Here is a 21,048-nt window from a genome sequence, read left to right on the forward strand (position 1 = left end):
ATTCACTGGCGCAACCACAGGAGTAACCTTTCAACTGAGCCACCCCGCCCCCCGAGTTTGAGTCATGTGACATTCAATAATAGTGTACACCAGTGGTTCTCAACTCGGGCCAGAAAGGGCCGGTGTGGGTGCAGGCTTTTGTTCCAACCAAGCAGTTACACACCCGATTCTACTAATCAAGGTCCTTAGTAAAGACTCCAAAGGTTTATTAGTAGAATCAGGTGTGTAACTGCTTGGTTGGAACAAAAGCCTGCACCCACACCGGCCCTTTCTGGCCTGAGTTGAGAACCACTGGTGTACACAATGAACACAATTACAAGGAAGCAAGTATAAGACAAAACGTTTCGCTTGAAATTCCAGGGCAAATCTGGGTGCACTACTTGGAAATAAGATAAGCAGAGATTCCTTTTGGAAACATGACTGGTTTACACCCAGAAAACATTTTATTTCATTTTAAAAGGAAAGCCCCATTCAATACAGAACGATGGTCCTCAAGGCAAAACATTTCCCATAATTTTCTGAGAGCACAAAAAACGTGGAACCTTTGCACCGAACAAAGAAGACACAGGGCGTGTACAAAACAGGCTGTGTGCACTTTCATAAATATCGTGGAATCTGTAAAGCAGAAAAAAACATAAATACCAAAAATACTTTCTGAGTGCTTAGAAAGGAAAAGTGCAAAATCCCAAAATGTTATCTTCTTACTCTCGAGAGATACAGGAAATGATGCCAACAGTATTCCCTGCCAGTCAGGTTTGTGATGGGGAGGGGGCAGGGTGGGGGGGGGGGAAGGTCAGGTGGGGACAGGCTCTTATGTCTGCCCTGTCCGCAGTGTCCAAAATGGCAGCGGGGGGTGGGGGGGTGGGGGCGGCTCAGAGCCCCGTGTCATTATAAGTGGGGGAGGGGACCTTCAGGATGCTCTGGGCGTTCTCCTCCACCAGGGGGCGCCACTTGACCTCCCCGGTGAGCAGCAGGTCCTCCCCGTCCAGGGCATCGATGAACTGCATCTGTGAGAGCAGAACAGCGACGTGGATTGTTAGGGTGGCAGTGTAGTATAATGGGTAAGGAGTTGATCTTGTAAATGAAAGGTCACATGTTCGATTCCCTGGTTGGACACTGCCGTTGTACCCTTGAGCAACGAACCTAACCTGCATTGCTTCAGTGTATATCCAGCTGTATAAGTGGATGCAATGTAAAATGCTACGTAAAAAGTTGTGTAAGTCGCTCTGGATAAGTGTTTGCTAAATGCCTGTAATGTCATGTAAGCCCAGCGACGGCCCTTCCCATGAATTATTGTGGCTGAAGGAATCCCTAATAAGAATATTATCTTTACAAAACTACACGTTATGAAGTGCCAAGTCAGGAAGAAAATTCTACATTATCAGCAAAGAAAACTGATCGGGGTTGTGCTCGTGCATCAGCAGATAATGGACATCCTTTTCAGCATCGGCCGATAAAGATGCGATGGGTCGATACGGTGATGCAATACACGTGCCAGAGAGGCGACGCATTACTCAAGCCAATTATATCGGCCCCAGAACTTCCATACAGCGCAACCATTGGACAAAGATTACAATAGCATACTGTAGCCTTTGAAAACGAGCCGGCTGGCTGACAGTGCTTTGATGAAGGCTTGAACTGATGACAGGTTGGATAGCTAGCAAATGTGGTTATCACATTTAGAGCCCACCCTACTGAGAGCAGTCTTGTACACAAAATTATTCCATGTGCATCATGATAATCACTGTAATAAGAAATTTTAAAAAACAGTGAAATATACCATGATGATTTTAGGCCATACTAACTGGACCCAAGTCACAGTAAAACTGTTTTTCCACAGACCTGTACGCAACAGAAGTGCAACCAGGAAGTATCGGATCCTCCGCTGGTAAAGCTGGTGCAACTCTCTCAGTGGTACTGTATCACCTAACTGCACTCTGGGAAGGCCTGGATGGCTGAGATTTTTTTGAACTATATTAGGTTTAAATTTCTTTCATGTTTTCTGTGAAGAAATTACTTTGCCACTCAAATTTAGTTTATTATTACTATTATTATTATTATTATTATATTTCATTGATTTATAAATGTATTCTGCTGTGGTATGCCGTATTGAAGGAAAACCAAATATGAACACCTATCAAAACCCATCAGCTGACCGGTGTATCATGACTTCCACCTGTTCCAAAACCAAACAAGGCGCAGCCGTGCGCAGTTCCAGGATCGGTCACTAGATGGCAGTGGCGCACGTGGCCCCAGAGACCGGGTAACGGCGCTGTCACTCTCCCGCGGGGACTACGCACAGCGCACAGCGGATGTGACCGGCGCAGAGCGAGGCCTGGAGTCTTAATTAAAGCAGCCGGCGGAGCTCATGGAAGGGCTATCCGGCGGAGCTCATATCCGGCGAAGGTAATCAGGGCGAGTGAGTGACGGCGAGCGCGGGTGCCGGCCCGGAGACCTGCCGTACGCGATTTCACCCGAGAGCCCCGGCTGCCGTTTCCTCCTCTGCGGTCTGTCATCAGGCGCGGGCGGCGTTTTACGCGCCGAGCCCGCGATGAAGCGGCCTCGGCCGTGATTACGCGCTCATTCTCTTTGCCGCCCCTTCCCTCCCTCTGTCTTTCTTCCTCCTCGCTCGCCCCTCGCTCGCCCCCCCGAGAAGCTCAGCGAAAGGCGGGAACGCGTTCGTTCGCTTGCTCGTATTCCTGGAAACGTGTCCGCGTCTTGTAAATTCTTGCGTTCGCTTGTAACGCAGCTGGGACGCAGAACGCTACCCCCCCCCCCACCCCCCCAGCCCGGGCTGGTCGGTAGCGACCGCCCGGTCGACGCGGTCTGTTTCCGTCCCCGGCGCCCACGGTAACCGGGGCGGGAGGACCGCAGGCTTGAGACCGTGGGTGTGCTAGGGCGGCGTGTTCGAAATCCCGACCGTAGCAGGGCAGCGCTGTCGCGAACGTGGCAGGTTCGCACGACTGCGGCAGGACCGCGCGCGTTGGCACCCACGGCGACAGCAGGACGGCGGGAGAGAGAGGGGGGGGGCGCGTGGCTGTGGAATCCGGGGCGTTGTTCGGCACGGGCAGAGGAGGCGGAGAGGAAAGAACCCGGAGAGAACCCAGAGGAAACCCATGTGGACTTGGGGAGAACATGCACACTCCACACCAGGACCTTTGCGCTGTGAGGCGACAGTGCTACCCACTGCTCTACTAGTGAGTGTACATAACATAATGCAAAAGAATATCATTGTTTTTAACAGAGGTTTTCCTGGTTATTCATTTGAAAAATGTAAGTACGCATCTTTATCTTGTGGCTCAAAAGATGTAATTCGACAGGATTGTTCATAGCTGACATAGTTCAATCACAACAAAAGGAGGACGGGTGATAGCTAAAATCTTTACTAAAAAGATTTTCTCTGAGTGGGTGCTCGGCTAAAAACTGAAAAAATCCTTCTACAAGAGAAAAAATGCCAGACCACTAAGAGCAGACTCGTTAACTAGATTGAGATTTCTAATATTACTTTGATGACCAAAAAAAAAAACTCAATTATATCTGAAAGCACCTGAAGGCTGAATGCTGCATCTTGGGTTGGAGTTACACCATCTTCAAGTGCCATCAATTAATCTCCTGCATGAGTAGGTCTTAAGACCGAAGTGCCAGAAGTGTCAATTAAAGAGATCATTCATTCTCGAGTAACCGACTGAGGAGAAACGGGGGTGCCGTGAGGACAGGACTACAGAAGTTCAAAAGAGGAAAATGGGATAAACTGAGCCGAGAAAGATGAGTCACTTCAGATGAGTACCGTCGACGGTGTGACTCAGCCACTGATTTTGGTCATGCTCCGGAGGCGTGCTCAGTTTTGGGACTGAGGTAAAGTGCACAGGGAGGACGGGTGGCAGGAACAGAGTCAGTGAATCACCTGTCCCTTTATGCTTTTTGGGTTGGGAGTGCGTTTTCACACGCACACACATCACAGCAGGTTAGGCTCACCTCTGCTGTGAAAGGTAGCTCAAGGGATGGGTTTAGGGGCTGAGGTTTAACAGCTGAGTGTAAACACAGGGTGCATTTCAATGAGACCAGACAGGATACAGGAAAACCAACAGGGCCTACAGCAGACTCTTCTGCATAACCTGTGAGTGTGTGGATATGTGTGTGTGTGTGTGTGTGTGTGTGTATGTGTGTGTGCGTGTGTACGCGTGTGTGTGTGTGTGCACTCGTGCACGTGTATGTGCACTTCCCAGCCCGCTCTGTTGACCCTCTCACCTGTTTTCGGACGTACTCCACCATCAGCTCCACCTGTCTGGGGTCCTCACACTGCCGGTTAAACAGGTTCCTCCACAGCGCCGCCGACAACACGCAGTCATCAGACAGGATTCCCTGCAGGGAAAATCCCAGCCTGTATGACCAACACTATAACACCAGCCTGTATGACCAACACTATAACACTATAACACCAGCCTGTATGACCAACACTACAACACCAGCCCATATGACCAACACATTACTACAACACCAGCCCATATGACCAACACTACAACACTATAACACCAGCCTGTATGACCAACACTACAACACCAGCCCATATGACCAACACATTACTACAACACCAGCCCATATGACCAACACTATAACACCAGCCTGTATGATCAACACTATAACACCAGCCCATATGACCAACACTACAACACTAGCCTGTATGACCAAAACAACAATACAACACCACCCCGTATGACCAACACTATAACACCAGCCTGTATGACCAACACTACAACGCCAGCCTGTATGACCAACACTACAACACCAGCCCATATGACCAACACATTACTACAACACCAGCCCATATGACCAACACTGCAACACCAGCCTGTATGACCAACACTACAACACCAGCCTGTATGACCAACACTATAACACCAGCCTGTATGACTAACACTACAACACCAGCCCATATGACCAACACTACAACACCAGCCTGTATGACCAACACTATAACACCAGCCTGTATGACCGACATAACACTATAACACCAGGCCATATGACCAACACATTACAACACCAGCCCATATGACCAACACTATAACACCAGCCTGTATGACCAACACTACAACACCAGCCCATATGACCAACACTATAACACCAGCCTGTATGACCAACACTACAACACCAGCCCATATGACCAACACTATAACACCAGCCTGTATGACCAACACTATAACACCAGCCCATATGACCAACATAACACTATAACACCAGCCTGTATGACCAAAACAACAATACAACACCACCCCGTATGACCAACACATCACTACAACACCAGCCCATATGACCAACACTAGAACACCAGCCCATATGACCAACAGTAGAACACCACCCCGTATGACCAACACATCACTACAACACCAGCCTGTATGACCAACACAATATTACAACACCAGCAGAGTGTGTGAGATGCCGTACGTTAGGGCAGAGTGTTTGCATGCAGTGCACTTCTTACCTCATCGTATCCAAAAATAGCAGCGTAGAAAGTCTCCGTCATGGACCTCATGCTCTCCTTGCGCTGGACGGCATCGATCTGCGTCAGAGGAAACAGGCGGTGAGGCCCCGGTTACGTCGTCCCGCCCGGGGGCCGGTTACCGCACCGTTTTGGATAAACACCCCAGGGCTCCTGGCTTTCTTGCATTTGACCACATTTTCCACGGCAAGCCGAGGGTATTTTTTTTTCCCCCCCAGCTGTAAAACTAATCGTTTTCTCCGGGCTGGTTTTCCTCGTAACGTCCAGTAGGCCGCGCTGTACGCAGCCTGTAGGCCCCCGCGGTCCGCCAGCCAGCACTGGGCACCGACACAAAGCGGGGCTAACGCTAACGTGCCCCATTAAACCTGCACAAGCAGGAGTTTGAGCGGCAGAAAAGGTCTGGGCTCAGACGTACAGGAGAGCCAATTAAGAAGCCAGCTGCTAGCTCCCTGTGTTTTAGAGCCAGGCTGAAATGCACATAGTCTGTGTACGTTTCCATCGCCAATTCCATTACAGCACCACAGCTTGGCCACGGAACAGTCAGAGCAATTGACTTCCATTAAAACACCCGTCTATGAAATGTCCACACAACTAGTGTGTTGCACATTTTCTCAAAGCTGTAGCACAAATTACCTACTTAAGGCCTTAAAGAGACAGGAACGTGCAGTTAAGTCACGTGTATCAGAGGATGACACCATAGAATCACAAAGGAGCATTGGTCTCCTGCTTTGTACTGACTAGTGAATAAAAAAACTAGACACAAAGCTAGACTTTCCAGTTTCACAACCTTACAATACCCTGGTAAGCCAGCAGAGGGCGCAGGCTGACAGACCAGATGCAGGTGGATTCGGGTGGAGTGGAGGGAATTAAATGAAAAATGATAATCACAGAGAGAAACGGCAGAAAGCTCCACCCACAGGAGAAACTGCCGGCGACACCTCAGGTCAGGCAGCGCGGGAAGAGACACCACCGAGTCGGTTATTATCAGCGATGAGCACCTTTCAGTTACAAGCCCAGTGCCCAGTTCCCAGTTCCTTACCCACTGTGCTACACTGCCGCCCTACTACACAACCGCGCGTGTTCCCGTATTTCTATGCGCACACGATGCTCACGGCACCTCGGTTTTCGAAAGAACAAAGCGGGCGAGAACACCGTCTGTAAACACGATCGCGCTCAGAACGCCTCGTCCGAAATGGCCCCGTGCAGAAGCGAAAGTCGCAGGGGCCGAGCCCCCCGGTCTCCCTGATTCATTTTCATAATTATCTTGTTTATTCAAAATCAGTTAGGGCCTTTCGCGCGGCGGTGGCGGACGTGGGGTAAGGAGGCACCTGCGGGTAATTACGCGCATGTGGCAGCGTTTAGCCCCAGAGGCGGGGCCCGGCACGGCTCCATCTCGCCGACATTTAACACGCTCCGGCAGTCGCACGCAGCCTCCGCCTTGCCCTTTCGCTCGAAATTAGTGTCATATCTCACTTTGCGTTACTGCGCTAACAGCCCCCCCCCCGCCCCCCCAGCTGCTGAGCCTACCTAGCATGCTCCGCTACATGCCCCCACGCATGGGAAAGACCTGGCAGCCGCTCCAGCGCCCCGGCCAGCGACGAGTGTTTCCTTTCTCTCCGCGCAATTAGCGCAAAGCGCGAAAACGGCCGAGCCCGGACCCCTCCCAGCTCTCCCGCGGCTCAGTCACTCCGCCTGAAACGGGCCTTTAAAAAAAAAACAAAAAAAAGAAAATCTAACGCATTGAAAATGCTTAAGGTGCATTTACTCCTGGTTAAAAAGTAACCCTTTTAACTCTGGACGGAGGTCAAAATGCGCTCCTACCCAGAATTCCCTGGGGGAACACAACCCATGAGAGGGCAAAGTCTTTGGTGGACGTGCGGGTTTCAGCTGCCCTTTAAACTCCATACATCACCACCACACGTAAATGAAGAGGCACAAAGTTAAGGCCTTGTCTGGGAAGGATAACATACAGTGCAGTTCTCCTCTACGCACCTTAACGTAAGTGTATTAATAACAGGGAATAAATGCACTGATGTAAAAGGAAGCAGGCCTAGCTAGTTCCACGAGAATTAACCTCAACCTGGTTGGCTCCTCTTTAACAAAATACTGTAGGTGGGAATACCGGTCTATCTGTACATTGAATGTATTTAACTGCGGCTTCCTGTATACAATCACCATAGAGTTACGCAATTTCGGCAAACCTGGGATGAAAAAGCAAATTGCTGCCACATTGCCATACGGTAGGCAGTATAATTGAGCGTAAACCCCAAAACCAATGGTAAAGCAATGTAATTATGAACAAATGACATGAAAATTAAAAATGAAAACTAATACCACTCCACAGCGATGTTGTGGAAAATGAATCATCAGTATGGTCCAGTGGTGGGCTCATTGAAGAGACTGTTCAGAATACAGCCAGAGCGCTTTCAACCGGAAGTGAAAGACTGAACTTTTCACCGGGGGCTGATGGGAAATGGAGTCCAAAGCATATAAACATAGGGAACTATGAATTGCCAGCCTATGAGTGCTTTTACTCCTCGGATTGCACTTTTGTGATTTAAAGCTTAAACTTTGATTGTTACTGCCATTGTAAACGAGAGTGAATATTAGCCAGCTAACAGTGACATAGCCTCCCTATTAGCAGTCATGGAGTCCCTGTTGTTTGGCTCCGTTTGCTACAGGAGGTGAGAGGCGGCTGTGCAGCACATAGTCTGAATGCTGTTATTCGTCCAGCAGCGGTAAGGTTAAGGTTACAGGAATAGCAGCGGTGTGGGCCGGAGTGGGGGGAGCACCGGATAGTGTGAACGTGACAGCGCGCACGAGCGCCATGGTGAGTGTGACAGTGTGACCGTGCACGGGAGCGTGACCGCGCGCGATCGTATGCGTAAGGGTGACCGCGTCCGTGTGCGCTGCGGTCCTGTATAAACAGGGCTGCATGGCCCCCTGTGTTAACAGAGCTCCTTTATTACAGTAAACTCTACTGCCCCCATCACCTCAGGAGGCCATCTGCAGAGCCTCAACACTAACACACCACACCATTACTACAACTCTAACACACTGTTACTGCACCAATACTGCACCATACCACACCTCTACACACCACACCGTTACTACACCACTAACACACCAGTACTCCCCACCATTACTGCAGAATACCACACCACACCACACTATATCACACCACACTATATCACACCATTACTGAACCACACCACTAAAACACCACACTATACCACCAAAGCACCACTACAACAACACACTGTACCACCAGAAGCATACCACACCATTACCTGAATCCTACCACACCTACCACAGCCATGCCACAGCACTCCCTCTACCCACGCCACATCAGCGCGTACTCAGGCTCTGTGTAGCCTGTTTAAAAGGAACACGCAGGGTGGTGTTAGGGCCCTGTAAAGGGGATGGGGGGGGGGGGGGGTGTAACAAGGTCCCCTGTTTCCCCCAGTCCCAAGATTGCATCAGCTCATTATTAGCAAACTGAAAGAGTTTAACCCTTTTTCCCCAAACCTGAGCTGGCTGGCGGTTTAAAGAGGCCAATAAAATGTGCAGAGCGCGCCCTCCACCTGAGCATTAGCCTGCAGTTCCCTGGCAGGACTCCACGCCGCGGCTAAACCACATCGATAATGACATAAATATTTACACACCAGCATAAACATGAACGCAGTCCCGGTGACAGCATTAATACAAATCAGGCTGAAAATGTAATTCTGATTTAGCGTCCCCCGGAGAGAGTGTTACGCCATGGAAAAGCCGCTGGACGGTGGCGAGAGGACGGCGGTGATTTCACCCTCAGTTTTCTGCCTCCATTTTCAACCGTTCAGTTTCTTTATACAAAAAGCTCATTTGAGTTTTTTTTTTAAAAAAGGAGAGCAGACAGTCTGCCCTCCTGGTGTATTTTCCCGCTTTGTTCAGATGGGGAAAGCAGAAGGCAGACAGGGGTTAGAGCACAGAAAGGGCCACGGTGGGGAATCAAACCCCTGTGACGCACAAGGGACCTGTACGGTGGCTCGGTCGGCCCCCCTACGCGCGGCTCCTCACCACCTTAAACTCGCTCTTCACTGCCTTAAACTCGCTCTTCACCGCCTTAAACTCGCTCTTCACCGCCTTAAACTCGCTCTTCACCGCCTTAAACTCGCTCTTCACCGCCTTCAACTCGCTCTTCACCACCTTAAACACGGCTCTTCACCACCTTAAACTCGCTCTTCACCGCCTTAAACTCGCTCTTCACTGCCTTAAACTCGCTCTTCACCGCCTTAAACTCGCTCTTCACCACCTTAAACTCGCTCTTCACCGCCTTAAACAGGGCTCTTCACTGCCTTAAACTCGCTCTTCACTGCCTTAAACACGGCTCTTCACTGCCTTAAACTCGCTCTTCACCACCTTAACTTCGCTCTTCACCGCCTTAAACTAGCTCTTCACCACCTTAAACTCGCTCTTCATCACCTTAAACACGGCTCTTCACCGCCTTAAACTAGCTCTTCACCACCTTAAACTCGCTCTTCACCACCTTAAACTCGCTCTTCACTGCCTTAAACTCGCTCTTCACTGCCTTAAACACGGCTCTTCACTGCCTTAAACACGGCTCTTCACTGCCTTAAACACGGCTCTTCACTGCCTTAAACACGGCTCTTCACTGCCTTAAACTAGCTCTTCACCACCTTAAACACGGCTCTTCACTGCCTTAAACGCGGCTCTTCACCACCTTAAACTCGCTCTTCACCGCCTTAAACACGCTCTTCACTGCCTGAAACTCACTCTTCACTGCCTGAAACTCGCTCTTCACCGCTTTAAACTCGCTCTTCACTGCCTTAAACTCGCTCTTCACCGCCTTAAACTCGCTCTTCACCACCTTAAACTCGCTCTTCACCGCCTTAAACTCGCTCTTCACCGCCTTAAACAGGGCTCTTCACCACCTTAAACTCGCTCTTCACTGCCTTAAACTCGCTCTTCACCACCTTAAACTCACTCTTCACTTGTCACTTCAACCACTTCAATAAAACATTACACACACCTTCTGCGCTCTTCCATGTGGGAGACAGCAGGTCTAAAGGTATACCTCTTCCAAACATTTAGGGTTCATTCACACTAACTGACATTCTCTTAGAGATCATGTTACTTGTGCAAGAAAGTCAATTTACAGGTTAATAATTGGGCCATCTTTTCAGTGGGCTACCAATCAGAACTGAACTCAAAGTAAATCCATTTCCGATATAAAATGTCATGGCGGCAAATTAAATTTTATTATTTTCTTGTTTTAATTCAGAAAAAGTGTACATCTTTATCTTGAGGGTTAATGGAAAATTTCAAAGAAAGAACCAAAAGCAAACACCGTTCCGCCAAAAACTGAGAACCAATTACAGAATATTTTCTAGAATGACGCCGCATTCTGAGCAGACCTCGCAGGGTCAGCGAGTGCAGCTGAAATCCCCCCCGCCCCCCCCCCCCCCCCGGATCAGCGCTGGAATAGAGCGCGCGGTGGCTAACCCTGGCCAGCAGGCTGGCATGGGCTCACGCTCAGGGCCGCGGCCCAGCTCTGAGTAAACCCCGCGAGCACAGAGGACGCATTTAGCGCCGCGTCTCGCCCGTGTCAGAGCTCTCCGGGCCCGGAGGTTTGAGCGGGACCTCCTGGCTGTAAAAGCGCGTACGCGACGCCGGCGGGGAGGGGCGCGGAGCCAATGAACAGTGGGCGTGCGGCGGCGGCGACTTGAGGCCGAACGGCGAGAGGCCGGCGTGACGAGCAGGATCTCCCGCGTCTTACCGGACCGACGCGTGCCGGACAGAACCGAGCGGAAACACGGCACCAGCACGCTCTCTTCCAGGGTACTGCTGACGAGGGGCCAACGACGGGTATCCATGCAGGAGAGGTATTCGGGAGTACATGTTTATGACCGATGCGGCATACGCTGCACAAGCCTGCATGCTTTTGTCTGCTGCTATAACAACCTCCACTCTTCTGGGAAGGCTTTATGTATGAAGTTGGAGTATTAGTGAGGTCGGGCACCGATTGGGCGATTAGGCCTGGCTCTCAGTTGACTTTCCAATTGATCCCAAAGGTGTTGGATGGGATTGAGGTCAGGGCTCTGTGGAGACCAGTCAAGTTCTTCCACACCCTTCTCGACAAAACCATTTCTATATGGACCTCGCTGTTTGCCCGGGGGCATTTTCATGCTGAAACAAGAAAGGGTCTTCCCCAAACCGCTGGGGAAGCACAGATTCATCTAGAATTTGATTGTATGCAGTGGGTAGCATTAAGATGGGAGCGAATTGTAGGTGGAGGTGTGTTACTCACCCCCATGATTTTGCTCCTCTGTTCCACATCTTCCCACATGGAGTGGACGATGTAGCGGCACATATACTTCCCCTCCCGTCCCTCCTGCCTCATCCTCACCAGACACATCCTGCAACAGGGAGCAGAGCCACTTAGCACAGACACATCCTGCAACAGGGAGCAGAGCCACTTAGCACAAACACATCCTGCAACAGGGAGCAGAGCCACTTAGCACAGACACATCCTGCAACAGGGAGCAGAGCCACTTAGCACAGACACATCCTGCAACAGGGAGCAGAGCCACTTAGCACAGACACATCCTGCAACAGGGAGCAGAGCCACTTAGCACAGACACATCCTGCAACAGGGAGCAGAACCACTTAGCACAGACACATCCTGCAACAGGGAGCAGAGCCACTTAGCACAGACACATCCTGCAACAGGGAGCAGAGCCACTTAGCACAGACACATCCTGCAACAGGGAGCAGAGCCACTTAGCACAGACACATCCTGCAACAGGGAGCAGAGCCACTTAGCACAGACACATCCTGCAACAGGGAGCAGAGCCACTTAGCACAGACACATCCTGCAACAGGGAGCAGAGCCACTTAGCACAGACACATCCTGCACAGGGAGCAGAGCCACTTAGCACAGACACATCCTGCAACAGGGAGCAGAGCCACTTAGCACAGACACATCCTGCAACAGGGAGCAGAGCCATTTAGCACAGACACATCCTTAGTCATCTTTAGTTTTAACTGTTAAGCAGACACATAGCATAACATAATTATGAGAACAGGCTATTCAGCCCAACAATGCTCGCCATTTTCCTGACTAAATTGTACATACTGCTCTGATTACCTACAGACTAGATAGTATCTAACACCATATCAAGCCTGGTCTTGAACATCCCCAGAGTTTCTGCCTCTACTACATGACCTGGCAGGCTATTCCACACAACGACTACTCTCTGTGTGAAAAAATCATTCCTATTGTTTGTACAGAATTTACCTTTTGCTAATTTCCATTTATTCCCATGTCCCCTCGTTCTACTAACAGTACTCAACCTATAGAACCTCCTGTAATTCACTTAGTTTATCCCCTTTATGAATATAAAAGCCTCAATCAAATCACCAAACCACCAAAGTCCCAACATGGGTGAGACCTCCACAGTCTCCCTAAATGAACAACATTACCCACAGGTCACTGCAGAGGGGAGTGGAAGGAGAAAAGTCATGAGAGTGTTGTGGGAGAGGCCTGTTATGGAGTAAAATACTCAAATGACCTCTCTATTTGAATTTCTAAATTAGTAACCTGTAATGCTGGCGACGTCATCTCCAGGCAACAATTACAGTTGCCAAGACAACGCTCAGCAACCCAGACCTTTAAAAACCTCCCCTAATCAGTCAGGACCTAAGAGGATCAGACATAATACCACACTGAAATAGCCCAAAGCAAACAACAAAGCACCTCCACTACAGCGTGCAACTCCCGAGAGTGCACTGCGACCACTCTTCACAGAAACGCCTCCCAAAGCATGCTGGGTAAGCCGAGGTCGTTTAATTTAGACCCGTGTCGGCCCGAGGTCGAGCGGGCGGCGTACGAGGGGAAAGGGGAGGAACGTGGACGCCAGCCAAGCCCCCCCCCCCCCCCCCCCCCCTTACCTGCGCTGGACCCGGTGTCACGTCCACCTCTGACACGCGGACACTTTCCAGCGCGACCACGACGGCCCTCGCACCGCCTGCGGAGCTGGCCGTGACGCAAGAGCGCAACGGTGATAAACACTCGCCGTGGCTAACAAACGGCATCGGCTCGGGTTTCACCGTGCGGTACCGCTTTAAATCGCAGGTAACTGCTCGTCGCTCAAGCTTTCTGACTGACAGATGGACCCTACTCAGCCCCACCCCCCACTCCCCCCAATACTAGTCCTTAGACCAGCAAGTCTCCCATGGCGAGATTTGTCAACTAAGGTTGCAAACGACAAACACGATAACATCACGTTTAACAGAAGGAAAAACGCCATTAAAGCTAGCTGGCCGGCCTGTTCTGATCAAGACAAACGTTAAAGTACAAATAATTCCTCCATTTCACAAACATACTTCATGTGAACGCATACTGAAAGAACAAGAAATTCGCTCTTGTGATATCTATTGCAGATGTGCAGTCAACACACTGATTAACGTCACATTTAAGAGGTGGAAAAACGTGTAAAAAAGTGTGAAAGTTCAGTCTTCGCTAATCGAAGCGTTCGAGAGGCCAACACTAGGGACAGTGGCAGATCAAATGGCACTACTAAAAAGGTGATGTTTGGTGAGTTTTCTGCCTTAGGTGACCAGCTTTGCTCCAATGCGGAGGAAGTGCGGTTTCGGAAGCTGATTACTGTTTTTTGTGTTCGTTGTTCCATGCCTAAAATAATAGCCAGGCCTGGGGCTAAACATGTTTCAAACGCTTGTTTTTCAAAAAAGGCATTGCTATGTGAAACATTCTTACAATAAACACAGTGCCATATATTTGTATGATTGAACTGAAGAGTGAAATTTTGATTTATTTTTCAGGTCACAATTAGGATGATAAATAACAAAATATCAGTATCGGCTGACTGTGTTGCTGGAACAATACACCATCAGCCTGTCCAGAATTTTGATATCTGTGCATCCCTAATCTAATGTCATGGACCTCTGGTGAAGGGAGTGTCCTTTTGGTCAGTTTTGGGTACTCACCACACATGGAGCTGGGCCACCAGGAACCAGGAGTTCAGCGTGTCTGGGAGGGAGCATTCTGCGGGCAAGGGAACAACTTCAGAACCCACTGTATTCATAAAACACTACACAGAACACTCAGCGTGTATTCATAAACCACTACAGAGAACACGGTCAGCGTTTATTCATAAACCACTACCCAGAACAGTCAGCGTGTATTCATAAACCACTATTCAGAACATAGTCAGCAAGTATTCATAAACCACTATACAGAACACTTTGTGTACTGGTTTATGAATACACGCTGACTGTGTTGTGTATAGTGGTTTATGAATACACGCTGACTGTAGGCCACATTCCCCAATCACCACCGATGCACACAGTGCAGTCCCAGCCCTATTCCAAAACCACAACCGACCTGGAGTTCGCACCCAGCCCTCTATTCCAAACCACCAGACTTTACACCTGTTTTTCCCCTGCTAACAAAACAGCATGCCCAAGCTGTAAAGTGCCACATAAATATTTCACTGCGCCAATGAAAGACTTTCCCAGTAGGCGCATTTTTACATTTTTTGTTTGTGTTGGTAACTTTGGGACTCGGCTATTATTTTTAACTAGAAAAACTGTGCAGTACAGCCCCTCTTGGCTTTCCTAAAGAAAGCAGACCACTACAGGATCACCTCTCTGTACTACAGGCACCGGTCACATCCCCTAAAACTCCTCTAAGATCAGGGCACAGACCATAGACAGAAAAGCACACCCCCCCCGTCCCCCCCACACCCCACAGTCCAAACAGTTCTACCCGCCCCACACATTCCGCAATCTCTCCAACAGCAACAGAAAGGTTAGAGCTGTGTCTGCTAACAGTTCAAAACAAGCTTTTATCTTATCGAAAGAGCGTTGCCCCACAGGCTAGCCTACTGCCTTTAAGCAGGTCTGCTTCTGCACAACTGGCCTCGGGCACACTTAAAAAATAATATTTGAAATCAGCTTGCTAATCGTTCTGAGAAAATCGTAAAATGCCTCACCCTTAGCTTAAACCCACACCTCAGTGTTGCCCTGGTCAGCCACAAATATTCCTTTGCTGTTTAGTCACCCTGGCCAGAAGCCTTAAGCAGTACGTTTTCATAGCCACTGAAGGCTATAAGCTAATCGCATTGGCCATCCCTGAACTACTTACAATTTATAACATAATCAAGCCTTTGGCCAGTCATTGTCCAAATGCTTAAGTTCCCATTACGCCCCAGTACGGTTCTCCAAGTGCTTTCAAACTTACTTTCAAAGAAGTCATCGTAATTGATTCTCTCAACGCAGCATGTGTACATACGCAAGGCAGCAATCTTAATTTTCTGCAGAAGGAGAAAGAAACATTTGTTCAACATTAACCAATAGACTCCTTGACTTTCTTCAGCATTGTCCAATAGGCAGTAATCCTGAGTTTGGCTGCAGCTGAACTGGGAGGTAACTGAATTTAGACTAGCGTAAAAAAAGCGTAGATACTTTAGCTGATCCAGGCCAAACCTGTCAAGATTTTTTTTTCATGCCACCTTTGTTACGTTTGACCGTTACGGGCGCGTAATTCAAATTCGCACGTTGTAAAAGCGGGGGTCTGGCTGGCGGGGCCGGTGCTGTAAGGAGGGAGGAATGCGGTCCCCGGGTGAGTCCCACCGCGGGGCAGCCAGAGTCGGCGCGGGGGTACGGCTGGCGGTCGCGAGGCGCGTGCGGTCATTTCAGGGCCTCGTGCAGCTCCAGCTCGACCCTCACGCCCTCCCTCTCCTCACAACACCGCACCACAGAGCACGGAACGCCAGTCAGCCCGGGCCAGCAGTAAAAAGCCCAGCGCCGCATGCCTTGCATTCTGCGCTGCTGGTTTCCAAAGGCTCAGATCCAAAGCCACCAACCGAATCTTTTATTAGAAATGATTTTATGGACAATCGGGCCTCTGACAGCCTATGTAACCTCCAGGCTTGTAGCCGCCTTCGTGAGATCCAGACCTCAGCTGACAAAATCGCTCAATTCGTCACCCTCTCGCGGGGAGAGCGGTACGAACGAGTCGAAAACTCAGCTGCAGGCAAACCCATTCCTGTCTTCGCTGGAGCTGCAGGGGTGAGAGCGAGAAGCCGGGGCGTTTACCCATTTGTTGTATTTGAGGGGTCCGGTGAAGCCCATGGCCTCTATGAGCTTGGTGAAGGCCCCCACCTCCTCCTCTGTGGCCTGTGGGGTTTCTTTAACTGAGCAGAGCTGCAGAGAGATGGCACAGTTACTCTCTTTGGGACTGCAGTACAGGGGGAGGGGCACTAAACAGAGACACACACACACTGAAAACACACAGTACGCACGTACGCACACACGCAGAATGGCAATATACACTTAAACATGCAAGCAGCATAGTGCTAATCCTTTTTGCATTATTTCATATCGGTCACATAGGTATGCATGCATCATATACAGCAGTATGAAGGCACAGCAGGTGGCACATACTTTCAATGGTAACATTTATTTTCAGACATGAGCGGGAAGAGGACAAATTAATTTAATGCAAGGACACATCTGTTCCATGACATGATGAAAACAAGCCCCCTCCAATACCAGTATGCTTTAATTAGAATGGCCATAACATTGTGCAACAGTGAACATTAGAATACCTATATCACAGTGTGATTATAGCACACACTAGGCTTCAGCTCTCTGCTTGATATCGGACCTGAAATTCTAATGAGGAAGCCTGGTTAATCGTCAAAAATTGCCAGAGACCCAGTCATACAGGATCAATGAATGCATGTGACCACAACCCCTTGATTCTTTTATTAAACGAATTCATCTGGGACTCACGGCAACTATGAAGAACTGGCCTATATTAGAACATGATGATAGACCTTGCCGACTAGATTTATGCAACGAATGGGTTTATAATGTTGTCAACTGAGATAAATTCTACAAACAAAAAGGATGTTTTAACCCACACTATGTACTAATCTTTATAGTGAAGAATGCTTTTTGCACACGTTATTTGCAAGAATGTACATTTTTCAAGGTACTACATCACACAAAAATAACTTTCTAATAATCTACACTTGTACTTAAAATGGCAACAGAAAATTTAAATTAAAAAATAACACCTAATTAATCTCATTTTTTTCTGTCTCTTGGGAAAGGCTAAAATGAACTTGCATGTAGATATTTAGAATAAAAAACATCCCAAATTCTAGCTCGTGCAAATATGTTGTTCATGCATTGGGTCTACAGGGCATAAACATCAGCACGATGAGCAGCTAGCCAACTGTAAACAAGTAAGTTACTTAAAATAACATTCATTCTATGGTAGTAGAATTATACTACACTAAGGGTACAGCCCATATTACAAAAAACATTCTGAGTACAGCATGGATATTATTACTATATTTCTTAGGAATATGGAAGTACCCATTTTGTAAAGTACTTTTTTTGTCCACTTTGGGTGAACATTCTGTTTGTGTCAGACTAAGTCTCTTTGTCATTCTCCAACGCTTTGACACATCAGTTTCAGTGGGTTTTCAGTAACAGTGGCAGGCAGAATTATTGTTGCAGCTAGGTAATAAACACTGTTATTTATGTTACTTTTACTTATTTATTACTTGTATAATACTTCCATGTTAAAATAATTTAAAATAATGAAGAATCACAGTGCTTTTCAAGTATTCTAGCCATGTAAGATAAAATATACAGGCAAACCTTGTAGAAATAAATGAAAATAAGGTTTTAAAAGTCAAAACGTTCTCCAAACCCCCAAAGATTCATTTGGACTGTGTTTGTGCTCTGATGCAATGCAGTCTTTAAGAGAAGATACACCGTTCACACTCCCCTCCTCCAGCGACATGTCCCCGTGGTGTTCCTACCTTTCTGGTGCTGTGTAGTGTCCGGCACTGTGTCTGAGGCGGGGTAGAGGGGTAAATCGCTAAAGCTCGTGATAAACATGCTTCTTGTTCCACTGCCTGTACAAGAAAAATATATATAATGGTACAATGAACCATCAAAATATATGACAGCTGCACCTTCTAACTTTTTGTTTCAGAGACTCTTAAAGAGAATGGGTACCTGCCTGGCAGAGGTCCTTTTCAAAGTTTAATTAGCTATATCATTATTATGTAATTATCTTGGGGGGGATGCAGTCATGATACAGTAAGCTGTAACTAGCTAGCTATATGTTTACCTGATGCACACATCAGGTAACCATATTTCAATAGAATTGTGTAAACATTACTGCCAGCCTTAACGTTAAGACCTATACAACTCGTTGAACACTATAACTGCGTAGATAAACAGTTCATAAAACGACCTAACATTTGATAATCAGTTTACTTTAACTTTACAGATACATTTTAATAACGGTAGCTAGCTGGTTACATGCAGCAAGGGCACCAAGACCTTCTAGCTAACTATTTATCTTTGTAGCCTGTTACAATTAAGTATAATATTATAAGCTAACAAAATCTCCACATCGAGCTCATACATTGTGACATATTTGAAGACTAAGCCATATTGCTCACAATCACATTGAATGTATCTCTTCGTACCTGGCTAGGTAGCTAGCGATACAATTAGCAATGAAATAAAACACGAAATGGATAAATAAACAGTGTTTCTCACATTTCGATAATTAACAAACTACCACTAGGTAAGTGGTCGCCGATAGTTAGCTGGTCAATAAATAAATGGCAAGTTAACTTGGTGTAGGCTAATCATGTAAGCAAATAACAAGACAGCTAGCTAGCGTATTACCTTTCCAAATGTGGCTTTGGATGCTGAGACGTTTATAATACGTCTAACGCCGGACTGAAAAACTCGCCGATACATGATTCCCCTAACGTAAGCTACAATAAGATATTATTGCAGCCAAGACGCGGGGAACAATTTAGTTTCTCAATTATTTTTCCTGTTTTGTAACACTTTGAAATTGTCCCTCCTCTACCAGCGCAATGTCAAAGGAATCTGTCCTACAGCTATATATTCCCGTATTGCAAACGCATGCTTCCTCAGTAACATTCCGCCGCATGAAAGAGGAACCGACGTCTAACGAGGGATTGCCTATATTGTTTGGAGAGTCAAATACTATTAATATTCATTGTTTAGTGTTGTGTGGTGACGTTGAACCATTGTCGGCACCTAACTGTATTATCCGCATATATCTAAATATCCTAATTCATTCGTAATAGTGTTCAGTACAGGCTACAGAGCTCTGAAGTCTCATGTACCATGCGTGAGACCCATCGAGGATTAATCGCGTGCGTATATATCCTTATTTCCAAATTATGTGCATTTCACCGACAACTTGGTTCTAAATTTTAGAAGGCGATTCTGATATAATTCTAGTACGAAGCTAGGCAAAAATACTGCTTAAGGAATTGTGTCGACGTTCCCCATCAACTTCACACTATAGCCTACTTGAACCTTCACAAAACCAAAACCTCCAGTAAGGTCTGAATCAGAGGGCCCAAACCTATTTTTATACGGTCCATGGCCCAAACACGGCATGCTAGCCTTCTGCGTTTAAAAAAATATTTATTGAGTTTCATGTAATACAGGAAATGCAAGGCTTTCATCTTCCCCTGTCATTTTAATTTAGGCTAGATAGCAAGACTTTTTGTAGAGCATTTGTGATTCTTGTGAGGAGTGAAAAAGTGGCACCTTGAGATGTAGCTCTTAGTAGGCAAAAATATGGAGGTTATACGAAGATTGGCAAAGTTTTGAATTTTCCCATTAACTCCACTAAGCGGCACACCCAAGACATTGTCAAGCTCAGTCCATCCTATATAACTGAAGGCCAATTGTCAGAGTGACCTAAGAGGCCAACTACAATGATGACAGAGTTGCAGAGCTCATTTGCTGAATTGGGAAAAACTAAAGATAACAATCTCTTTAGCACTTCGCAGATTTTGGCCTCTTTGGGAGAGTGGTAAGATCCCATCAACCAGGTAACACCATTCCGACCATCAAGCATAATGGCTACATCATGGGGTTGTCACCTATGGGGTTGTTTTTCATTAGATAGGACTGGGAATATTGTTGACATCAAGATCAAGACTGATGGTGCCCAAATACAGGCAAGTCCTTGAGGACAACCTTTTGCACTCTACAAGGGATCTGCATTTAGGGTGAAGATTCATACTCCAACAGGACAATGACCGAAAACACATGGAAAAAACCTGAAAAAAAAGCTTAAAAACAAGACAGTCTGTATTCTGAAATGGGACATCCAAAGCCCAGACTTAAATCCCATTTAAATAAAGTAATCAGATGTTTACGAAAATGCATGTGCCTACAGTTAGGTTTTAGGGTTCAAATGAGGATTCAGCAAGGGTTTGGGTCAGAGTTAGGAAATCTGTTAAGGTAATGACAAGGGTTAGTCGTTGATTTAGGTTGATCCAGAGTTTTTCACGAGTAGAATGTAATCATATTTTTCAGTGAAATACATTTTTCAATATAAATGACTTTAAACATATAATTTTGCATTTCTTTTATTGGATTAATGATATTTAAGTTTTTTTGTTTGTTTTAAAATTCAATTTTATCATTTGCGATATGAC

The 21,048-nt window shown here is 47.3% G+C and overlaps 1 protein-coding gene across 1 annotated transcript; it reads right to left on the reverse strand.

Moving 5' to 3' along the window:
- Nucleotides 1–406: 406 nt before the first annotated feature.
- On the reverse strand, nt 407–19,502 carry LOC118210611 (ubiquinol-cytochrome-c reductase complex assembly factor 1). The gene is made up of 9 exons (XM_035386929.1): nt 19,244–19,502; nt 18,361–18,456; nt 16,619–16,726; nt 15,762–15,834; nt 14,507–14,564; nt 11,808–11,916; nt 5,480–5,557; nt 4,249–4,362; nt 407–1,007 (listed from the first exon to the last, which is right to left on the reverse strand). Exons 1-9 carry the CDS (start codon nt 19,316–19,318, stop codon nt 873–875), a joined length of 846 nt encoding a protein of 281 aa, XP_035242820.1. The 5' UTR covers nt 19,319–19,502; the 3' UTR covers nt 407–872.
- Between the last annotated feature and the right edge of the window lie 1,546 nt (nt 19,503–21,048).

Source organism: Anguilla anguilla, chromosome 13, assembly GCF_013347855.1.
Source record: "Anguilla anguilla isolate fAngAng1 chromosome 13, fAngAng1.pri, whole genome shotgun sequence".
NCBI classification, from domain to species: domain Eukaryota; kingdom Metazoa; phylum Chordata; class Actinopteri; order Anguilliformes; family Anguillidae; genus Anguilla; species Anguilla anguilla.